We start from the raw sequence: 25,686 nt of genomic DNA on the forward strand, positions 1-25,686 counted from the left end.
CGTGCCCCAACGAATTGAGGCTGTTCTGAGGGCAAAAAGGGGGGGTGTTCCTAATGTTTGGTATACTCAGTGTAGAATGCAGTGTATGTTACTGATAGGAGAGAGTCTGCAGATGAGAGGTAGATTGTAACCACAGATTTAGAGCTAAGTGTGTTTATGAGTGTACCCTCCACTTAATTTCTGATTGTGTAACTAATATCCCAAACTAGAGATGGGGGTAATGTGTACTGTCCCCTGGCAGGCTTCAGTCCAGGAGGTCTGCACTACAGTGTGTCCTGCTTCAGCTCAGCATAGTTCAGCCTGGTTGGGCCCATGGACAGCGCAGCTTACACAGCAGCCATGGAAAACACTACATTCAGTTGGCCATTGAGCGATGCCAAAACAGATGGCTCCCAATGTTGGAATACTTGTTTGGTGTGGCCCGCAAGTGAGCAAGAAAGTGGGTGTGTGTGTGCGCATGTGTGGGTGTGTGAGTTTGTGTGCTCGTGAGTCCAACTCATGCCAGACCTAAATAAAACCTGAAACTCAGATGTGTGAGGGTATGTACAAATCTTTATATTTAGTTGCGTGTGAACGTGTGCGCGGGTATGTGTGTGCGCCAGTGTGTGTCTGTTGCACGCTGGCATGCCTCGGTTCCATCACACCTCGTCCCAATACATCTGAGCCTCTCCTCCACTCCTTTCCTCCCCTCCCTCTCCTTCGCTCTCCTCCTCTCCTCTACTGGGCTTAATTTCATTAACCCACAGACCTATCATGAAGGATGACCTTGTCTCCACCTCATTCCATCTTTACTGATAGATATGTTCCTGACACAAGAGAGCCTAGGACACACAAAGAGTCATGACCGGATGATCTTCCATCAGAGTAATGAATGAATGGTGCTGTGGTGAAAAACATAGGAACACAGCAATGAGAGACAGATTAACAAAGCTTTTACACAACCTAACTTTTGCACACTCAAATTTCATTCCAAAATGCTATATATAATTTTTCAGAAATCACTAATCATGGCCTGGGGTTGTTCAACGACAGACATGTATTTATTTAAAAACTTGGTTTCATTTTAGAGAGACAATTAATCATGTTTTCTTTGCACACACAGAAAAAAACATGTTTTATTGTCACACACTGGATAGGTGCAGTGAAATGTGTTATTTTACAGGGTCAGCCATAGTAGTACAGCACCTCTGGAGGAAATTAGGGTTAAGTGCCTTGCTCAAAAGCACATCAACAGATTTTCTTCCACCTTGGGTATTCAAACCAGCAACCTTTTGGTTACTGGACCAACGCTCTAACCGCTAGGCTACCTGCCACCCCCTGCTATAGCGCTTAGCTAAAAAAACTAACATTTTCATACACATCTAAAAGCTACGAATTCCATATGACAACAGTAATATTTCACACACCACACACACACACACACACAACACACACACACACACACACACACACACACACACCACACACACACACACACACACACACACACAACACACACACACACACACACACACACACACACACACACACACACACAAACACCTTTTTCAGGACTCTGTCTTTCAAAGATAACCCAAATAAATTCACAGATCTTCATTGTAAAGGGTTTAAACACTGTTTCCCATGCTTGTTCAATGAACCATAAACAATTAATGAACATGCACCTGTGGAACGGTCATTAAGACACTAACAGCTTACAGACGGTAGGCAATTAAGGTCACAGTTATGAAAACTTCGGACACAAAAGAGGCCTTCTACTGACTCTGAAAAACACCAAAAGAAAGATGCCCAGGGTCCCTGCTCATCTGTGTGAATGTGCCTTAGGCATGCCTCAAGGAGGCATGAGGACTGGAGATGTGGCCAGGGCAATACATTTCAATGTCCATACTGTGAGACGCCTAAGACAGCGCTACAGGGAGACAGGACGGACAGCTGATCGTCCTCACAGTGGCAGACCACGGGTAACAACACCTGCACAGGATCGGTACATCCGAACAGCACACCTGAGGGACAGGTACAGGATGGCGACAACAGCTGCWCAAGTTACACCAGGAATGCACAATCCCTCCATCACTGCTCAGACTGTCTGCAATAGGCTGATAGAGGTTGGACTGAGGGCTTGTAGGCCTGTTGTAAGGCAGGTCCTCACCAGACATCACCGGCAACAACGTCGCCTATGGTCATAAAACCACCGCTGCTGGACCAGACAGGACTGGCAAAAAGTGCCCTTCTCTGACGAGTCGCGGTTTTGTCTCAATAGGGGTGATGGTCGGATTTGATTTATCGTCGAAGGAATGAGCATTACACCGAGGCCTGTRCTCCTCTGGAGGGGGATCGATTTGGAGGTTGAGGGTTCGTCATGGTCTGGGGGCGGTGTGTAACAGCATCATCGGACTGAGCTTGTTGTCATTGCCGGCAATCTCAACGCTGTGCGTTACAGGGACGACATCCTCCTCCCTCATGTGGCACCCTTCCTGCAGGCTCATCCTGACTTGACACTCCAGCATGACAATGCCACCAGCCATACTGCTCGTTGTGTGCGTGATTTCCTGCAAGACAGGAATGTCAGTGTTCTGCCATGGCCAGCGAAGAGCCCGGATCTCAATCCCATTGAGCACATTTGGGACCTGTTGGATCGGAGGGTGAGGGCTAGGGCCATTCCCCCCAGAAATGTCCGGGAACTTGCAGGTGCCTTGGTGGAAGAGTGGGGTAACATCTCACAGAAAGAACTGTCAAATCTGCAGCTGGTGGCCACACCAGATACTGACTGTTACTTTTGATTTTGACCCCCCTTTGTTCAGGGACACATTATTCTATTTCTGTTAGTCAAATGTCTGTGGAACTTGTTCAGTTTATGTCTCAGTTGTTGAATCTTGTTATGTTCATACAACTATTTACACATGTTAAGTTTGCTGAAAATAAACGCAGTTGACAGTGAGAGGACGTTTCTTTTTTTGCTGAGTTTATATACACACTTTTAGAACCACATATACCAAGCTCATGCTTATGCAACAGGCACCACTTTTTAGAGGCTAAAAGTTCACAAAAACGTTACATGTAGATACAGTAAAACATGTAAAACTCTACCTATTTATCTTTCTTTCAACATTTATTTTAAGAGCTTATATCCAAAACGCTATCTTTACCAATTTTTCACACATATATCTGGGTCTGGATCAGAGATGAAGAGATTGCGTTGGCCTCTGACCTCAGTGGCTGGGTCTGTCTGTGGTGAACGCCTGTGGTTGCTGGTCACTCTCCCCGACCATGTCGTGCTGACAGTCATTCAGGAGCATCATGGTGATACATTGAGACATCTGTCGCAACATTATGTCAGACTCTCACTGAACACGCCAACTTGACGTTCATCATTAAACACTGCACGCAGGCAAAGGCATAAAATACACAAACATAAACACAAGCAAAAACGAAAACAGATTCTCATGTTGGGCCACCAAGCAGCACAGCACAACCATTTCCAGAGATGCCACTGATTAGGAGTAGGAGATTGGAGAAAGAGGAACAACAACAGCAGCCATGGTCCACTCAGTCTATTACATAGTGTTTCACTGAGACTCAGGCCGTAATACKGCCAGTTAAACTGTGAGTGGGCACAGTTACTGCAGGAACTGCAGAGATAACGAGTCTATGGTGTTCATTCAGTTCAGTTCAGTCAGTTCCCAGTTGAGACAGGCATCATGGGCACAGCTTGGACTGAGGCACTGAGGAGCTGCTTGTCACGTCACGCTCCCAGTCCCGTATGTCAAAGCCGGAGAGGAAGCTTAACTAATGGGATGAGGGTGATGATGGTGATGATAGTGATAATGATGATTATGTTTCCAGCACATAAGGCTGGTTTTTCCTAACATAGTTGAGCCATAAGTTATAGTGAGCACACAGCTCTGAGCTTAGGGAGGTGTTGGTAGATAACACAGAGCTGTGATTCCTTCTTACGCTCTCACACACACATACACCCCAAAGACGTAAGCAAGCATAAGACCCTGCCATCATCTGTCCCTTCCACAGGAGGTAAATTGCTGACGGGTGAATCGGTGAATCCCCAGGGCATGCCCAGCCCAGCCTGGTCCTATACTCGCATGCAGAGCTTGGCACGCACCACAGCGCAGTGCGTTAAACCTGGTGCCACCCAGAGGTCTGCACTCAGCACTCCACAGCCCTTCAGCTTGACTCTTCAACCTATCTGTCTACCTGGCAAAGCCACCCAAAGTCACGCCAAACTGCTTCCTCTCACTGTACACCTTAACCCCTTACTAGAGGTAGATGGGAGCTGGGTTACTGTATATGAGCCAAACCGCATTGCCTCAAGCTCACATTGATGGTCTGGATATATGGTATAGAGCTGCCTTTATGGCATAGCTAGTACGTAACCTTAACAACGATGTGTTGTTGTGAAATGAAATATCATCAGTAGGCAGATAGAGACATTCCCTTCCTGCTGTTAGTTAATGTATTCATCTCAACTCTCATGAATAAACGGAGTCAAATTTCTGCTGTAGTTTAAACCTAGATCGGAACATCACTTCCTCTTTGATGTTAAACATGTATGTTGGTTAAATGGTTAAACATGTATGTTTAACCATTGATATAATTTATTTAATAAAGCACGCCCTCACATCTCACAATGATGTGATGAAAGGGTGGTGTGGTAGTTAGGGGGTTGAATTAGTAAAATAAATAAATGTCTCCTCGCTGACGTTTCTGGGGCTATTTTGGGTGTTTCTGGCAGCTTGGTCTCTCCAGAGGTTCTCCACACTGCAGTCAGTGTCTATTAACTATTCAACAAGGAGGAGAGGAGACGCTAGGCAAACTAGGCCACAGATGACAATGTTGACGACTCAGCCCCAACCAACAGTCCTCAGCAGCCCTATCGTTGTGGGGTGTGCAGGGGATGGGACTCGGGAGCCGGAGTGACAGTGTGGAAGACTGGCTACCACGGCTCAGAGGGATAGGAGGGAGGTGGGAGCTGAAGGGAAGCAGAATTCAGGTAGGATGGAGCCGGCTACTGAGACAGGGTGATTCAGACTCAGACACTGGACTATGACAGCTATGGTTCATAGCCACCAGAACTGTTACCAAAAATGTGCACTCAAGCTTAGTGGATTTTCTGCTGCAAAGCACCCATTGTGATTTGGTACTATACATGGACGCTGAAATTGTATCCACCTAAGCATTGGGCGCTCTCCTAAGCTTATCTATGTACAGGCCCTACTGTGACGTGAGTAAAACATTTAAACGTGTTAACCCTCGCAAGGCTGCAGGCCCAGACGGCATCCCCAGCCGCGTCCTCAGAGCATGCGCAGACCAGCTGGCTGGTGTGTTTACGGACATATTCAATCAATCCTTATCCCAGTCTGCTATTCCCACATGCTTCAAGAGAGCCACCATTGTTCCTTTTCCCAAGAAAGCTAAGGTAACTGAGCTAAACGACTACCGCCCCGTAGCACTCACTTCCGTCACTCATGAAGTGCATTGAGAGACTAGTCAAGGACCATATCACCTCCACCCTACCTGACACCCTAGACCCACTCCAATTTGCTTACCGCCCCAATAGGTCCACAGACGACGCAATCGCGACCACACTGCATACTGCCCTAACCCATCTGGACAAGAGGAATACCTATGTGAGAATGCTGTTCATCGACTACAGCTCAGCATTTAACACCATAGTACCCTCCAAACTCATCATCAAGCTCGAGACCCTGGGTCTCGACCCCGCCCTGTGCAACTGGGTACTGGACTTCCTGACGGGCGCCCCCAGGTGGTGAGGGTAGGTAACAACATCTCCACCCCGCTGATCCTCAACACTGGGGCCCCACAAGGGTGCGTTCTGAGCCCTCTACTGTACTCCCTGTTCACCCACGACTGCGTGGTCATGCACGCCTCCAACTCAATCATCAAGTTTGCGGACGACACTACAGTGGTAGGCTTGATTACCAACAACGACGAGACGGCCTACAGGGAGGAGGTGACGGCCCGCGAGTGTGGTGTCAGGAAAATAACCTCACACTCAACGTCAACAAAACAAAGGAGATGATTGTGGACTTCAGGAAACAGCAGAGGGAGCACCCCCCTATCCACATCGACGGGACAGTAGTGGAGAGGGTAGTAAGTTTTAAGTTCCTCGGCGTACACATCACGGACAAACTGAATTGGTCCACCACACAGACAGCGTTGTGAAGAAGGCGCAGTAGCGCCTCTTCAACCTCAGGAGGCTGAAGAAATTCGGCTTGTCACCAAAAGCACTCACAAACTTCTACAGATGCACAATTGAGAGCATCCTGTCGGGCTGTATCACCGCCTGGTACGGCAACTGCTCCGCCCACAACCGTAAGGCTCTCCAGAGGGTAGTGAGGTCTGCACAACGCATCACCGGGGGCAAACTACCTGCCCTCCAGGACACCTACACCACCCGATGTCACAGGWAGGCCATAAAGATCATCAAGGACAACAACCACCCGAGCCAATGCCTGTTCACCCCGCTATCATCCAGAAGGCGAGGTCAGTACAGGTGCATCAAAGCAGGGACCGAGAGACTGAAAAACAGCTTCAATCTCAAGGCCACCACTAACAGCCACCACTAACATCGAGTGGCTGCTGCCAACATACTGACTCAACTCCAGCTCACTTTAATAATGGAAATTGATGGAAATTGATCAAAAATGTATCACTAGCCACTTTAAACAATGCCACTTAATATAATGTATATGTATATACTGTACTCTATATCATATACTGCATCTTTCCATCTTTATGTAATACATGTATCACTAGCCACTTTAAACTATGCACTTTTATGTTTACATACCCTACATTACTCATCTCATATGTATATACTGTACTCAATACCATCTACTGCATCTTGCCTATGCCGTTCTGTACCATCACTCATTCATATATCTTTATGTACATATTCTTTATCCCTTTACACTTGTGTGTATAAGGTAGTAGTTGTGGAATTGTTAGGTTAGATTACTCGTTGGTTATTACTGCATTGTCGGAACTAGAAGCACAAGCATTTCGCTACACTCGCATTAACATCTGCTAACCATGTGTATGTGACAAATAAAATTTGATTTGATTTGAAATAATCGCTGGAATCCTGTCAAGTGTCCATCTACCTTGAAGGGTAGTGCTAGAATGCCTACTCGTTAAGCAGACGCACAGAAGCCAAGTTTAGAGGATAGAGGATGTCCATGTTGGAATGGGATGGCATAATGGTAAAGGTCTTCCTCTCATGCGTTAATGCTCTGGTGTTGGAGGGCACAGTTAAGGCATTCAACTTTATATTTAAGTCATTCAGCACACATTCTTATCTAGAACAACTTACAGAAGGGAGTGCATACATTTTCACACTGGTCACCCTTGGGAACCGAACTGGCGCTGCAAGTGCCATGCTCCACCAAGTGAGCCACACAGGCTTGACTCATCCATCTATCCAGAATCTGAAGCTGACATCATCATTATTAGATACAGACAAGGTCAGCGGTGCCCCTGAGAGAAGGAAAGTTAGGGGACGACCTTGGTGGTAGGAGTGACCGTGGGAGAGACTATTTTGAGATGGCCTCCTCTTCGTGACAGTGTTAAGTGACAGTTGTTGAACTTTAGTTCATTCTCTCCGGCATTGCATTTAGCTGTTTGTTAATATCAGCATAGAAGTCAATTGAGTAGATTCTGCCTCCGCTCTTCACTTCACTTTAGACCTGGGAATGTTGCCTTTGTTCATTCAGTCTGCACACTGACTGATATAACAAAGGAGAGTGGAATTTTGCAATGACAATAACAAGGCTTCAGACTTAGGTATGAACATCATAATTCCAGATACTGTCTGAGTATAATGTAAGTTCTTTATGTTTGTCTTTCCGTCCATACTTTCTGGAAAGTTCAGATTCTGTATTACTGTCTTTGTATAAAAGGTAATTATCATTCCATGCGTTGCCATGGTAAACATTGCAGGACGGAAAATCTTGTAGAGACAGACAATCCAGCAAGACATGAATCTCTAATTATAGAAGAGGGACCTAGTGACATGTGAGTGCTGTGCTTCTAGTGGGCCACTCATTCCAAATCAGGTACTTCCATTGACATCCAATCTGCCCTAGCTGCCACTCCATGATGTGTTAACAGAACCTTCCTTCCCTCACTGACCTCTATGTGTTGTACTAACTACAGTACTCATTATCAGACAGACAGGAAGTAGCAGTTTTCTCCCTGCTGGAAAAACCGGAGCAAAACTAATGATACAACAGCATGGTTTCCTCATAAAACCTTAACACGCATTAGACAGACTCCAGGGCTCTCTCTCTCAGCACACATCCAACAACGTGCACAACATCTTTCGGCAGCACATCTGTATATACAAGCGTCTCAGAGTAGGAGCGCTGATTTACAGTAGTATCAGTGTCTACACTGTATTTCTATTAGGATGAGTAATCGTAATGAGAAGTTGATCCATACAGTCCATCCTGTCCCTCAGTCCTAGCTCGAGGACATGGCTATATGTAGCTGGTTATTATACAGTAAGTGTAATCCTTTGGCATCACGTGGAATGTGTTACGAAAGCATCATAAAAACAATGGGGTATTAGATGTTTAGGCGTTGTTATATATGCATCGTATTTATGTTACTTTATTGAGATTAATGCTGAATGAGACTAAAACAAATGTCCTGAGACTGACTGTTATGAGAAACTGGAGCTCAGATGCTAACCTCTCTTTATGATTCTCTCTGAGACATGCAAAACTGGGTTCAAATAGCTGGTTTTCTTTCAATACTTTAGCTGTGCTTGATTGAGTTTGCCAAATATATGGGTCTGGCGCAATGGAACAAATGGAATAGTTCCAAAAGTGCATACTTTAGTCCCATCTGGCATACCTGGCAGGCTAAGTCTAACAATCAAAGTATTTGAAAGATCTTAAATACAATGCTTAAATGTGTTTGCAGTGTAAAGCTTACTACAACCTCTACGCAGATGCAAGATTCGGGGTGTTGCAATGTTGCAATGTTGTTTTTAATACCAAAAGGGGCATCTTCTTGTAAATACTCCAGCATTCAAAACACATTTTTACTACCTGAAAATTGAGACATGCCGTATCATTCCTTCCGCAGCTGTGGGGGCAGTGTTGTCGCTTGATTGATTTATCTGATCTAAAGGTTATATAGGCTATTCATCAAAGTAGCGTATTTTGCATTGATAACCAAATATAATCTCAGCGACTGTTCAAACTGTAAACCAAAACATCAAGAATCCACCCAAAAAGGTATTTTGTTTAGAGGTAATAAATAGTGATTACAGGCTATTGTGAAATGGTAGAACCTGCTGTAGCCAGCTAGTTAGCCATGTGCTTTTTCTCCAGGATCAAAACATGATGATGTTCTATTTTTATCTGATATGGGAATAAATACAGTCGTGGCCAAAAGATTTGAGAATGACACAAATATTAATTTTCACAAAGTCTGCTGCCTCAGTTTGTATGACGGCAATTTGCATATACTCCAGAATGTTATGAAGAGTTATSAGATGAATTGCAATCAATTACAAAGTCCCTCTTTGCCATGCAAATGAACTGAATCCCAAAAAAACATTTCCACTGCATTTCAGCCCTGCCACAAAAGGACCAGCTAACATCATGTCAGTGATTCTCTCGTTAACACAGGTGTGAGTGTTGACGAGGACAAGGCTGGAGATCACTCTGTCATGCTGATTGAGTTTGAATAACAGACTGGAAGCTTCAAAAGGAGAGTGGTGCTTGGAATCATTGTTCTTCCTCTGTCAACCATGGTTACCTGCAAGGAAACACGTGCCGTCATCATTGCTTTGCACAAAAAGGGCTTCACAGGCAAGGATACTGCTGCCAGTAAGATTGCACCTAAATCAACCATTTGTCGGATCATCAAGAACTTCAAGGAGAGCGGTTCAATTGTTGTGAAGAAGGCTTCAGGGCACCCAAGAAAGTCCAGCAAGCGCTAGGAATGTCTCCTGAAGTTGATTCAGCTGCGGGATCGGGGCACCACCAGTACAGAGCTTGCTCAGGAATGGCAGCAGGCAGGTGTGAGTGCATCTGCACGCACAGTGCGGCGAAGACTTTTGGAGGATGGCCTGGTGTCAAGAAGGGCAGCAAAGAAGCCACTTCTCTCCAGGAAAAACATCAGGTACAGACTGATATTCTGCAAAAGGTACAGGGATTGGACTGTTGAGTGCTGGGGTAAAGTCATTTTCTCTGATGAATCCCCTTTCCGATTGTTTGKSKYMTCCGGAAAAAAGCTTGTCCGGAGAAGACAAGGTGAGCGCTACCATCAGTCCTCTGTCATGCCAACAGTAAAGCATCCTGAGACCATTCATGTTTGGGGTTGCTTCTCAGCCAAGGGAGTGGGCTCACTCACAATTTTGCCTAAGAACACAGCCATGAATAAAGAATGGTACCAACACATCCTCCGAGAGCAACTTCTCCCAACCATCCAGGAACAGTTTGGTGACGAACAATGCCTTTTCCAGCATGATGGAGCACCTTGCCATAAGGCAAAAGTGATAAATAAGTGGCTCGGGAAACAAAATATCGATATTTTGGGTCCATGGCCAGGAAACTCCCCAGACCTTAACCTCTCTAGGGTATGTGAGACGGTAGCGTCCCACCTCTTCAACAGCCAGTGAAACTGCAGGGCGCCAAATTCAAAACAACAGAAGTCCCATAATTAAAATTCCTCAAACATACWTGTATTTTACACCATTTTAAAGATACACTTGTTGTAAATCCAGCCACAGTGTCCGATTTCAAAAAGGCTTTACGACGAAAGCAAACCAAATGATTATGTTAGGTGAGTGTCTATTCACAGAATAACACAGCCATTTTTCCAGCCAAAGAAAGGATTCACAAAAARCAGAAATACAGATAAAATGAATCACTAACCTTTGATGATCTTCATCAGCTGACACTCATAGGACTCCATGTTACACAATACATGTATGTTTTGTTCTGTAAAGTTCATATTTATATCCAAAAATCTGATTTTACATTGGCGCCTTACATTCAGAAGTTCCAAAACATCCTTTGATTTTGCAGAGAGCCACATCAATTTACAGGAATACTCATAATAAACATTGCTAAAAGATACAACTGTTATGCATGGAATTTTAGATGCACTTCTCCTTAACTCTTGACGCTAGGGGTCAGATTATTATTTATTTTTTAAATAACGTTCCCACGGTAAACAGACTATTTCTCAGGTCCAGATCGTAGAATATGCATATAATTGACAGATTAGGATAGAAAACACTCCAACGTTTCCAAAACTGTCAAAATATTGTCTGTGAGTATAACAAAACTGATTCTGCAGGCGGAAAACCTGAGAAAATCTAACCCGGAAGTGATATATATATTTTTTAAATCTGTGTTTCCTGGCCCGTCTTTCTTCCATTTAAAGGGGTATCAACCAGATTCCTTTTCCAATGGCTTCCTCAGGCTGTGACCAGGCTTTAGACATAGTTTCAGGCTTATATTTTGAAAAATTAGCGAGATTTTTCAAAACTAGTCAGGTGTCCTCAGATTAGTTCCTGCGCGCGAGAGGGTAGCGCTCCATTTTCTTTTTCTCTCTTATTTTTTATTTTATTTTTTTATTTTACCGTTATTTTACCAGGTAAGTTGACTGAGAACACGTTCTCATTTGCAGCAACGACCTGGGGATTTAGTTACAGGGAGAGGAGGGGATGAATGAGCCAATTATAAACTGGGGATTATTAGGTGACCATGATGGTTTGAGGGCCAGATTGGGAATTTAGCCAGGACACCGGGGTTAACACCCCTACTCTTACGATAAGTGCCATGGGATCTTTAATGACCTCAGAGAGTCAGGACACCCGTTTAACGTTCCCATCCGAAAGACGGCACCCTACACAGGGCAGTGTCCCCAATCACTGCCCTGGTTGAGTAGGTTACGGTCCGGTTGAAATATTATCGATTATGTTTGTTAAAAACAACCTGATTGATTATAAAAAAACATTTGACATGTTTCTACGACCATTACGGATACTTTTTGGAATTTTCGAACGGAACAAGGCTTTGGTTTTCTGAACATAACGCGCAAACCAAATGGCGTTTTTTTTGTTATAAAAGTAATATTTATCGAACAAAAATAACATTTGTTGTGTAACTGGGAGTCTCGTGAGTGCAAACATCCGAAGATTATCAAAGGTAGCGATTAATTTTATTGCTTTTCTAACTTTCGTGACCAAGCTAACCAAGCTAATATTAGGCTAACTGTTCTAGCATTGATTGATACACTCACAAAAGCTTAGATTGCTTTCGTTGCAAAGCATATTTTCAAAGTCTGACACGATAGGTGGATTAACAACAAGCTAAACTGTGTTTTTGATAATTTCACTTGTGATTGCATGATTATAAAATTTTTTAGTAATATTTTGGAATCTGATACGTTTGGGAATTTTCTTCTGGCTTTCAGGACCGGAACGAGGCTGTAGTTTTCTGAACATAACGCGCAACACCCAAATGGGTTTTTTTGTTATAAAAGTAATATTTATCGAACAAAAATAACATTTATTGTGTAACTGGGAGTCTCGTGAGTGCAAACATCCGAAGATTATCAAAGGTAAGCGATTAATTTTATTGCTTTTCTGACTTTCTTGACCATGCTAATTTGGGGCTAGCTGTTCTAGCATTGATTGATACACTCACAAAAGCTTGGATTTCTTTCTCTGTAAAGCATATTTTCAAAATCTGACACGATAGGTGGATTAACAACAAGCTAAACTGTGTTTTGGTATATTTCACTTGTGATTGCATGATTATAAATATTGTTAGTAATATTTTGCGCCCTGCAATTCAGCGGTTGTTTAGGAAAATGATCCCGTAAAAGGGATCCGTAGCGCAGAGAAGTTAATGCAAACCGCTGTGTCAGATTTCAAAAAAGCTTTACGGAAAAAGCAAACCATGCAATAATCTGAGTCCGGCGCTCAGAGGCCAATCAAGACACAAATATATCCGCCATATTATGCAGTCAACAAAAATCATAAATAGCATTCTAAATCTTCACTTACCTTTGCTGATCTTCGTCGGAATGCACTCCCAGGACTCCCACTTCCACAAGAAATGTTCGTTTTGTTCGGTAATGTCCATAATTTATGTCCAAATAGTTACTTTTGTTAGCGCGTTTGGTAAACAAATCCAAAGTCATGAAGCGCGTTCACTAAAAGCAGACGAAATGTCAAAAAGTTCCGTAACAGTCAGTAGAAACATGTCAAACGATGTATTGAATCAATCTTTAGGATGTTTTTAACATAATTCTTCAATAATGTTCCAACCGGAGAATTCCTTTGTCTTCAGAAAAGCAAATGGAACGGGAGCAAACTCTCATGTGAACGCGCATGGTCAGCTCGTGGCTGCTGGCAGACCTCTGACTCATTCCACTCTCATTCGCCCCCACTTCACAGTAGAAGCATTAGACAAGGTTCTAAAGACTGTTGACATCTAGTGGAMGCCTTAGGAAGTGCAACATTACCAATATCCCACTGTATCTTCAATAGGAGCTGAGTTGAAAATCGACCAACCTCAGATTTCCCACTTCCTGGTTGGATTTTTTCTTCTGTTATACTCACAGACATCATTCAAACAGTTTTAGAAACTTCAGAGTGTTTTCTATCAAAATCTACTAATAATATGCATATTCTAGCTTTTATGGCTTTGTAGCAGGCCGTTTACTCTGGGCATGCATTTCATCCGGACGTGAAAATACTGCCCCCTACCCCAAAGAAGTTAATCCCATTGAGAACTTGTGGTCAATCCTCAAGAGGCGGGTGGACAAACAAAAATCCACAAATTCTGACAAACTCCAAGCATTGATTATGCAAGAATGGGCTGCCGTCAGTCAGGATGTGGAACAGAAGTTAATTGACAGCATGCCAGGGCGGATTGCAGAGGTCTTGAAAAAAAAGGGTCAATACTGCAAATATTGACTCTTTGCATCAACTTCATGTAATTGTCAATAAAAGCCTTTGACACTTATGAAATGCTTGTAGTTATACTTCAGTATTCCATAGTAACATCTGACAAAAATATCTAAAGACACTGAAGCAGCAAACTTTGTGAAAATTAATATTTGTGTCATTCTCAAAACTTTTGGCCACGACTGTACACAAGCAGCATATCAAACTGGGATAATATTTTAGGTTACACTAGCAAGTATAAGTATATTTACCAGGGCATACACTAAATTACTAAAAGTATGTGGACACCTGCTTAGCGAACATCTCAATCCAAAATCACAGGCATTAATATGGAGTTGGTCCCCCCTTTGCTGCTATAAAAGCCTCAACTCTTCTGGGAAGGCTTTCCACTAGATGTTGGAACATTGCTACTTCCATTCTATTATTCTAATAACATTCTAAATAACGGTAAAATAAAAAWAWAAAAWAWAAAAAAATTCWGCCACAAGAGCATTAGTGAGGTCGGGCACTGATGGTGGGCGATTAGGCCTGGCTCGCAGTCGGTGTTCCAATTCATCCCAAAGGTGTTCGATGGGGTTGAGGTCAGGGCTCTGTGCAGGCCAGTCAAATTCTTCCACACCGATCTCGACAAACCATTTCTGTATGGACCTCGCTTTATGCACGGGGGAATTGTCACGCTGAAACAGGAAAGGGCATTCCCCAAACTGTTGCCATAAAGTTGGAAGCACAGAATTGTCTAGAAAGTCATTGTATGCTGTAGCCTTAAGATTTCCCTTCACTGGAAGTAAGGGGCCTAGCCYGAACCATGAAAAACAGCCCCAGACCATAATTCCTCCTCCACCAAACTTTACAGTTGGCACTATGCATTCAGGCAGGTAGCATTCTCCTGACATCCGCCAAACCAATTTCGTCCGTCGTTTCCGCTGCTCCAGAGTCCAATGGCGGCGAGCTTTACACAACTCCAGTCAATGCTAGGCATTGCGCATGGTGATCTTAGGCTTGGGTGCAGCTGCTCGGCCATGGAAACCCATTTCATGAAGCTCCCGACGAACAGTTCTTATGCTGGCGTTGCTTCCAGAGGCAATTTGGAACTCGGTAGCCACTTCGCGGCTGAGCCGTTGTTGCTCCTAGACGTTTCCACTTCACAATAACAGCACTTACAGTTGACTGGGGCAGCTCTAGCAGGGCAGACATTTGAYGAACTGACTTGTTGGAAAGGTGGCACCCTATGACGGTGCCATGTTGAAAGTCACTGAACTCTTCAGTGAGGCCATTCTACTGCCAATGTTTGTCGATGGAGATTGAATGGCTGTGTGCTATTGCCACCTTGACAATGGGTGTTGGACCGGCGACGATATAATGTTACCAAAAGGTGTCCTCTACTCCAAAAATCCCACTCCACCCACCTGCATGCATGCACATAGATCAACGAAGTGAAACTTGAAGTAACCTTTAATAATTGCTAGAAATTAAATGTGCCTCCTCTCCTTCTCCTGGTGTCTGTCCCCATCCCACACCTCTGATGTTAGCCCTATGTTGTGGACCAGGTTATGGGGAGTGCACAGCAGACAGGGATCAGACCCTACATCAGACAATTTAGCTGGATTACAGATCATTTTAGCATAATCTCTGCTCATTGTGAGGGACGATTAGGCTCAGAGTGTGGCATCGTGATTCACAATGAGCACTGAATAATTCTGAACCAGGACCATGTATCACCAGCGTAATGTTGCATGTTTTGTACACCGTGAAGTATTACATAAGGACAACATAATGGACTGATCTGAGGACTGTGACCAATTTCAATTTGAGAGAAACATATGATTTAAAAAAATATATATCTATGCACTCTGTCAGATACCAGTTAGTCATTCAGATGAGATTATACCAATTAATATGACATTTCCACTAACAGATTAACAAAAAAATATTGTTCAGGTCAAAAACAAAAAATTTACTTTGGCTAATTTCCTCAGACTTCCATTGACTGAATTGGTGCCTAAATCTGTCGAACAGGCACTTCTGAGCTGAATTTAATTCACTCTTTCTGACTTTCATCAGTAGAAACAAGGGTAAAAAGGACACAAAGAGACACTACTCATCCCTACCTCCTTCGCCTCTGCTACACTGACCTTTTTACACTAATTGGTAGCAACCTTCTCTCATTCTCCTTTTCCATTGATGTAGAAAGGCGAGAGTGAAGAGAGGGCCTGGTGGTCCACTTCTGATGATGAAACAGAGGGCTTTGCTAAGTAGGCACCAAGGCCACCATGCAGTTCCATGATGTTAAATTGTTGGATGCAGTTCCATATTGGACTTTTTGTCTGATGCATTGCCATTACTTAGACAGRGCATCAGTAGGTTAAGATTTAAATAATACTATTTTCAAATAGAGTATGTTATGAAATTGTTTAAGTTTCTATATCATAGCAATGTAATAAAATATGTCAAAATCAAGTTATATACCACTGTTAGTTGATCATAGCATGCATGATTGATGGTTTTTGAATCAATGAACCATTTCCTTATTATTCTGCATCTACTGTACACACATCCATATGAATGGCATACTTCAGTACTTGTCATCTTAACCTACACTGACAACTCACATGGAAAACACCAAACCACTGGACCATGCTCTCAAAGCTAATCAAACAAGGCTGACTGCACCCTGTTTTTAAGCCTGGAGGCGACACTGGCTGTGCTGCTCTTTCTGTCTATATATCTACCAATCTATCTGCATCCCTTCCCATCTCTCTTCATCTACTTTATCTATCTGCCTGCCCGATCACAATCGACGACTAACTCAGAGACATTGGTAAGGTTTATTTACAGCACGTTAAGTGTCTGTTGGTTGGGTCCCCCAAGTCTCTACAGGGATAGAACATTCTGGATCATCTACCCATCTTCTTAATCACACTGCACCTTCACTGTGGAGGCAGCGTTTTATCACATCGTGTTTCATAATTTCATAATGACATCACGCTCAACGTACTAAAATGCTTATTTTTACCCCAAAATAAATTTTAAGGCAATAGAACAAACAGTGTTGTGATTTGTTGCCATTGCGAAGAGGCTGTGAAATGAAACAAGTGAGTGTCTCATCAACACGACAGATATCATGGCTGTTGAATGAGCCTGACCTGTCTAAATCTGAATGTGACAGGACGGGATAGATACACCGCACCACAGACGGAACCAAATCTCCACCCGAGCGGATTTACATAATCCTGCATGCAACAAAAAGATATTGAACAAATCTGCTTAATATCTGAGTATTTGTGGAGAGCATTACAATCTAGCCTGTTGACAGAAGGACGGTCGCTTGTCTCTAAATGTGGAGATAATGTGGATTTAGGGCCCGGGCTCTAATGCTATCGCCAGAGGCCTGACACAAGGCCTTAATGCATGTACAGATGCAGTTACAAATAATACACAGGCGTATACTTAAGAAATTACCCACCTGCTTTTCAAGATCACAGATGGCTCCTAAAGCCCCCAGCCAGGAGGCTGCAGCGTGGACGGTTGCGATGTGTTTAAAAGACACTGAGACCAAGCAATTCTTCAGGCTCTGGCTGAGACTGGGAGAAGGGTGTGTGACTGGTTTATGATTGCATGTGATTCTTTCTCTGATTATCTCCCACCCTCCCACATACACCGTGCGCACCACCACTTTTCTACTCCACACATGCATAGTCTGATTATATAACCCAGTAGTAACCCAATACTGGGCCCCATCTTGACTGGTTACCTGCACATTGTTTGGAACACATCGTCATTCCATACCAGTGTCTTCATACTGGGCACAAACTGGTGAGTATATTTAGGCCTATTTATAGCCCCATAGGTAGAAACTTTGTGTGAAAGTAAATGGGTGGTGGGGTGGAAGGTGAGCTAGTGGGGACTATTGGCATTGATTTCCATTTAATTATGTATTCACAGAGCCCCTCTAAAGCCTTGGCCTTGATTCTTTATGGGCATATAAATCCATCATGGAGATGGGAAGCTAGTGAATGTCTTGTGTGCTGCAAGATCCCACTTTGTAATGTCTTATTAAATCACATTTTATTTGTCACTTGCTTCGTAAACAACAGGTGTAGACTAACATTGAAATGCTTACTTACGGGCCCTTCCCAACAGTGTAAAGATATATTTTTTCAATAATAACACACGGAACAAATACACAATGAGTAACAATAACTTGGCTATATACACRGCGTACCAGTACTGAGTCAATGTGCAGGGGTACAAGATAATTGAGGTAGATATGTACATATAGGTAGGGGTAGAGTGATCTTATTTATAAGATCCTGTGTTCATGCAGTACCATAGAAACCTATATAAACCATGAGCAGGGGGAATCATTGTCAGATGGGTGCTCTGCGACGTACAGTATGATCTCATAACTCAGTGTATTTTGTATTTGTATTTATTATGGATCCCCATTAGCTACTCTTCCTGGGTTCCAACAAAATTAAGGCAGTTTATACATTTTTTAAAACATTACAATACATTCAAAACAGATTTCACAACATATTAAGTGTTAAGACCTGTCTCTTATACACATCTAGATGTGTATAAGAGACAGGTGTGTGTGTGTGTGTGTGTGTGTGTGTGTGTGTGTGTGTGTGTGTGTGTGTGTGTGTGCGTGCGTGTGCGTGTGTGCGTGCGTGCGTGCGTGCGTGCGTGCGTATGCATATATCTGTGCCAATATTTGTGTTGCTTCACAGTCCTCGCTGTTGCATAAAGCGATTTTTAAAATCTGTTTTACAAATCTAATTTTACTTCTTGCGTCAGTTACTTGATGTGGAATAGAGTTCCATGTAGTCGTGGCTCTATGTAGTACTGTGTGCCTCCCATAGTCTGTTCTGGACTTGGGGACTGTGAAGAGACCTCTAGTGGCATGTCTTGTGGGGTATGCATGGGTGTCCAAGCTGTGTGCCAGTAGTTTAGACAGACAGCTCGGTGCATTCAACATGTCAACACATCTCATAAATAAAAGTAATGATGAAGTCAATTTATCCTCCACTTTCAGTCAGGAGAGATTGACATGCATATTATTAATATTAGTTCTCTGTGTACATCCAAGGGCCAGCCGTGCTGCCCTGTTCTGAGCCAATTGCAATTTTCCTAAGTCCTTTTTTGTGGCACCTGACTACACAACTGAACAGTAGTCAAGGTGCTACAAATCTAGGGCCTGTATGTAGGACCTGTCTTGTTGATAGTGTTGTTAATAAAGCGATGCTCTGCCTTCTTATAGACAGACTTCTCCCCATCTTAGCTACTACTGCATCAATATGTTTTGACCATGACAGTTTACAATCTAGGGTTACTTCAAGCAGTTTAGTCATCTCAACCTGCTCAATTTCCACATTATGTTTTACAAGATTTAGTTGAGGTTTAGAGTTTAGTGAGTGTTTTGTTCCAAATACAATGCTTTTAGTTTTAGAAATATTTAGGGCTAACTTATTCCTTGCTACCCACTCTGAAACTAACTGCAGCTATTTGTTGAGTGTTGCAGTCATTTTAGTCGCTGTAGTAGCTGACGTGTATAGTGTTGAGTCATCCACATACAAAGACACTCTGGCTTTACTCAAAGTCAGTGACATGTCGTTAGTAAAAATTTAAAAAAGCAAGGGGCCTAAACAGCTACCCTGGGGAATTCCTGATTCTAACTGGATTATATTTGAGAGGCTTCCATTAAAGAACACCCTCTGTGTTCTGTTAGACAAGTAACTCTTTATCCACATTATAGCAGGGGGTGTAAAGCCATAACACATAAGTTTTTCCAGCAGCAGACTATGATCGATAATGTCAAAAGTTGCACTGAAGTCTAACAAGACAGTCCCCACAATCACTTTATCATCAATTTCTCTCAGCCAATCATCAGTCATTTGTGTAAGTGCTGTGCTTGTTGAGTGTCCTTCACTATAAGCACACTGAAAATCTGTTGTCATTTAGTTTACTGTGAAATAGCATTGTATCTGGTCAAACACCATTTTTTCCAGAAGTTTACTAAGGGTTGGTAACAGGCTGATTGGTTGGCTATTTGAGCCAGTAAAGAGGGCTTTACTATTCTTGGGTAGCGGAATGACTTTGGCTTCCATCCAGGCCTGAGAGCACACGCTCTCTAGTAGGCTTAAAATTAAGATGAGGCAAAAAGGAGGGGCAATATCGTCTGCTATTATCCTCAGTAATTTTCCATCCAGATTGTCAGACCCCAGTGGCTTGTCATTGTTGATAGACAACAATAATTTTTTTCACCTCTTCCACACTGACTTTACGGAATTCAAAAGTACAATTCATGTCTTTCATAATTGTCATCACAAGTAGATTTTGGTTGATGTCGACTTAATGTTGCACTAAAGACCGGTAGCTAACACAACTAGAAAGCCAATCCAAAACCCAGGTGTGTTATGTGTTTTCTACTCAATGTGTTTTATTTGTATTTTATTTTATTTAACTAGGCAAGTCAGTTAAGAACTAATTATTATTTTACGATGACGGCCTACCCCGGCCAAACCCTCCCCTAACCCGGACGACRCTGGGCCAATTGTGCACCGTCCTATGGGACATCGAATCAAGGCTAGTTGTGATACAGCCCGGGATGGAACCAAGGTAGTGTAGTGATGCCTCGAGCACTGAGATGCAGTGTCTTAGACCGCTGCGCCACTCGGGATCCCACTGGGTAGGGTTGCCTGGGAAGGCTTCCCTCACACACACACTGAGGCAGCCACTGACCGAGCCTCTCCATTGGACCACCTATCCAGGCAGAATGTGTACCAGGAGAGAGAGGGGGCAGCTGTAGAGAGAGGAGGGGGCAGCTGTTGAGGGGGGGGGGCTGCTGTAGAGCTAAGAAGACTAGCCTCATCTGCCACTACCGCGGCCAGCCAGTCTGTCTGTCTATCTGTCTGTCTGTCTCTCTCTGTCTCTCTCTCTCTGTCTGTCTCTCTCCCTGTCTGTCTCTTCTTCTCTGTCTCTCTCGGCCAACTGCTGCTGGATTCCATTGACAGAAAGCAATTGTGTTGCGCGAGGACAACTGTACTAGCCTATACACCGGGCAAGCGACCCCAAAAAATGCAGCTCAATTGTTTCTAAGATTGGCCCATTGTTCTGAGGGAACAAGATAGTGATAAGGTCCCAGATTGGGGGCCTCACTTATTTCCATTTCCCCCTGCTCTGCGCATGCAGTGACAGAACAGAATGTGTTATTGCAATGGGTCAGCGGTATGCCTTGAATTATTCAGTGACTGTAGGATGTGCTCTTTTCCAGCGCTCAGTGCAGTGTTTGCATATACTGGATTCTGGGATGGCTTGTTCTGTTTTTCTCTAGCAGTGTAATAAGCACAGAGATCAATTGCCTTCAGCTGAGACATGATGGTTATAGACATGGTTTTATGGCTTAACTGAACTGACTGATGCATTCGGTTGATTGGCAGACTTTGTGTCTAGGTCAATATCACTCCCGCTTCAACTAACACATATACTATTCATGCTGGATTAAGCATTAATTTACATGTCATAGCTCAACAATCTTGTTTATCAAAGGATTCTCACACAGGTAGAATATTCCCTTATGTAGGCCTCTCTCTCTCTAAGTAGTTCTGCCTACTTCAAATGCAAAATATTAAATGAGAAGACTACATGATTGAGTAGGCCTTCACAGTATGACAACAACCGTTAAATAAAGACTGCATAAAACATTTTGACTATGTATGGCTCTTACAGCAACAGCGGCCATTAGACAACCCGCTTTCAATTTCCCGGAATATTTGTATTTTGCGCGCGGAACACCTGGAGCGGAATGCTGGTTTGTTCTTCGGTGATTTCTGCCAGATTAGAGGCCATATGAAACTGTATCCATTCAACAAAAGTCTTCAGTTATTATGTAACCACATAAATTCATGTTTCCTCTTGTCATTGGGTTAATTGACACAGTTTATAATCCTAGTATGTCCTCACTTTTAAGTATAGAGTTAGTCAGATGATTTATGGTTTTCTCTTCTAACAATACATTAAAATCATAATGCACCAGAAAACAAATGTGGAGCTGCTGCTGCTGCTGGGCTGCAACCTGGACTAGAGGGTAGACGTAACATAGTAAAAGTCAATCTGTTTCCCYCCATTTAGTATGCTATGTTAGGTTTTGTATGGTATGTATTCATTTGTGGATATCTTTCATCCATTTCGTATTATTTGTTACGAATTACAATTTGTATGATATCCCACTGGGCTATCTGGACAGTTTTTTTTTCTTTGTATTATCTTTTACCAGATTCATTGTGTTATATTCTCCTACATTCCTTTCACATTTCCACAAACTTCAAAGTCTTTCCTTTCAAATGTTACCAAGAATATGGATATCCTTGCTTCAGGTCATGAGCTACAGGCAGTTCGATTTGGGTATGTCATTTTAGGCAACATTTTTTTTTAAAGGGGCAGCTCCTTAARAGGTAAAAGTAACCTTCTGTCTTAGGTAACCGTAACAAATGTGATATACTGTATTATACTATTTTGAGCATCCTGGATTTACGTTTCCTATGTTACGTCTAGTCTATGAGACCAGGTCTGGAATTGTGTTTACTTTAAGGTGTCTACCCTACAAAGATAAGCACGCAGGCTACATTTCCAAAGCTATATTTCCAAAGCATGCATCATTGTATAAATAAACTAAACAAAAAATTCCACGTAAGGACAAAAATTACCAGTGGTTGTTCAGAGAGGACCGTTTTGGGTTGGTTTACCGGGAGTTGGATAATAAATCATTTTAGATCGGCTGGACTTCACTGACACTTGCTTATATTCTAACGAAACGTTTACTATCGTTGCCATAGCAGAAACTACAAACAATTTCTTTTATTTCACGCTGTATCCTAATTGGCTACTTTGACACGATTTGTTTGCGCTCCGTTTGAATACTGAAATTAGCAGCAGCAGACTATCCATAGATTCGTTTATTAGCCTACGCTATTATGATAGCGATAATTGAAATAAAGAAGGTACACCTACCTCACTCATGATTCCTAAGTGTTGTAGTGTGGCAGCTAGGATGATTCCAGTATTTGATATACAGTTGATGTACAGTTGTCACTGGTACGAAGTCCTGTCCACGATGCCTTGGATCCGTTATAGAGGGGAGGTTTTATACTACGTGAGTAAATCTTATATGTCATCACGTTTCCATTAAACCAATAGGAATGCCGTCGGCACTATCTCAAATCACCACTCAGAGCTAAAACATGCATTAAAGTCGCACGTATAGGCAGCATTATCAAGTTATTGTCACCTCAGCTGATTGTTAGATTAAACAAACCAATACCACTTCTGTTGGCACAGCAGAGTGTAGACTACACATCAGACTTTTCATGAAAGCAGCTAATGTCATCCAATGTTAATGGGACTGCAACTTGTATAGGAAATGTGTTATAGCAACACATTTAGCCTTATTATGTGGGAAGACAGCTTTGCTCTGACCAACATAGCTGTAGGAAGTAGGGGTTCTGAGAGTGCTGCAATTCAGCTGAAAAATCACAATTAAAAAAGTATTAATACAAATATATATATATATACACTACCGGTCAAATTTTATTTTTGACTTTTTTTGTTTACTATTTTCTACATTGTAGAATAATAGTGAAGACATCAAAACTATGAAATAACACATATGGAATCATTTAGAAAAAAAGTGTTAAATTCAGATATATTTTTGATTTGAGATTCTTCAAATAGCCACCCTTTGCTTCGATGACACCTTTACACACTCTTGGCATTCTCTCAACCAGCTTTATGAGGTAGTCACCTGGAATGCATTTCAATTAACAGATGTGCCTTCTTAAAAGTTAATTTGTGGAATTTCTTTCCTTCTTATTGCATTTGAGAAAAGCTCAAATAAGCAAAGAGAAACGACAGTCCATCATTACTTTAAGACATGAAGGTCAGTCAATACGGAAAATGTCAAGAACTTTGAAAGTTTCTTCAAGTGCAGTCGCAAAAACCATCAAGCGCTATGATGAAACTGKCTCCCATGAGGACCGCCACAGGAATGGAAGACCCAGAGTTACCTCTGCTGCAGAGGATAAGTTCATCAGAATTACCAACCTCAGAAATTGCAGCCCAAATAAATGCTTCACAGAGTTCAAGTAACAGACACATCTCAACATCAACTGTTCAGAGGAGACTGTATGAATCAGGCCTTCATGGTCGAATTTATGCAAAGAAACCACTACTAAAGGACACCAATAACAAGAAGAGACTTGCTTGTGCCAAGAAACACGAGCAATGGACATTAGACTGTTGGAAATCTGTCCGTTTAGTCTGATGAGTTCAAATTTGAGATATTTTGCCTTATTCTAAAATTGATTAAATCGTTTTTTCCCCTTCATCAATCTACATGCAATACCCTTTAATAACAAAGCAAAAACAGGGTTTTAGACATTTTTGCAAATGTATAAAAAAACTGAAATATTTCATTTACATAAGTATTCGTACCATTTATTCATTACTTTCTTGAAGCACCATTGGCAGCGATTACAGCCTTGAGTCTTCTTGGGTATGACGCCACAAGCTTGGCACACCTGTATTTGGGGAGTTTCTCCCATTGTCCTGAAGCCACTCCTGCGTTGTCTTGGCTGTGTCCTTAGAGTCGTTGTCCTTTTGGAAGGGGAATCTTCACACCCAGTCTGAGGTCCTGAGCTCTCTGGAGCAGGTTTTCCTCAAGGATCTCTCTGTACTTTGTTCTGTTCATCTTTCCCTCGATCCTGACTAGTATCCCAGTCCCTGCCACTGAAAAACATGTGGCAAAAACAGCATGATACTGCCACCACCATGCTTCACCATAGGGATGGTATTGGCCACGTGGTAAGTGGTTCCTGGTTTCCTGCAGACGTGACGCTTAGCATTCAGGCCAAAGAGTTCAACCTTGGTTTCATCAGACCAGATAATCTTGTTTCTCATGGTCCGAGAGTCCTTTAGGGACCTTCAATGCTGAAGAAATGTTTTGGTACCCTTCTCCAAATCTGTGCCTCTACACTATGCCTCTTTCGGGGCGGCAGGTAGCCTAGTGATTACAACGTTGGACCAGTAACCGAAAGGTTGCTGGATCGAATCCCAGAGCTGACAAGGTAAAAATCTGTCGTTCTGCCCCTGAACCATGCAGTTAACCCACTGTTCCCCGGTAGGCTGTCATTGTAAATAATWATTATTTCTTAACTGACTTGCCTTGTATTTTTTATTTTTTTAAAGACACAATCCTGTCTCAGAGCTCTACGGACAATAGCTTCGACCTCATGGCTTTTACTCTGACGTACTGTCAACTGGGAACCTTACATAGACAGGTGTGTGCCTTTCCAAATCATGTCCAATCAATTGAATTTACCACAGGTGGACTCCAATGAAGTTGTAAAAACATCTCAAGAATGGTCAATGGAAAAAAGATGCACCTGAGCTCAATTTCGAGTCTCATAGAATACTTATTTTGTTTTACATTTTTAAGCAAAAATGTCTAAAAACCTGTTTTCGCTTTTTAGAATAAGAATAAGGCTGTAACATAACAAAATGTGGAAAAAGTGAAGGAGTCTGAATAGAAGGAGTACAAATGCACTGTATATGTTTTTAACCATTCTAGCACAGTTACAAACAGCAAGTTTCTATGTTCATAAGTGTCACGACTTCCACCGAAGTCGGTCCCTCTCCTTGTTCGGGCGGCGTTCGGC

The 25,686-nt window shown here is 42.6% G+C and overlaps 1 protein-coding gene across 2 annotated transcripts in view; it reads right to left on the reverse strand.

Annotated features, from left to right (window-relative positions):
- The window catches only part of LOC111982044 (calmodulin regulator protein PCP4-like), a 31,392-nt gene extending 8,286 nt beyond the window's left edge, over positions 1-23,106 (reverse strand). The window contains exon 1 of one of the 2 annotated variants that reach the window (XM_024013573.2): positions 22,985-23,106. In XM_024013573.2, coding sequence (XP_023869341.1) covers positions 22,985-22,993 — 9 coding nt within the window. In that variant the 5' untranslated portion in view covers positions 22,994-23,106. The remainder of the gene's footprint in view (positions 1-22,984) is intronic. The other variant, XM_024013572.2, reaches the window with a different exon arrangement.
- Between the last annotated feature and the right edge of the window lie 2,580 nt (positions 23,107-25,686).

This window comes from Salvelinus sp. IW2-2015, linkage group LG20 (assembly GCF_002910315.2).
Source record: "Salvelinus sp. IW2-2015 linkage group LG20, ASM291031v2, whole genome shotgun sequence".
In the NCBI taxonomy this organism is placed as follows: Eukaryota; Metazoa; Chordata; class Actinopteri; order Salmoniformes; family Salmonidae; genus Salvelinus; species Salvelinus sp. IW2-2015.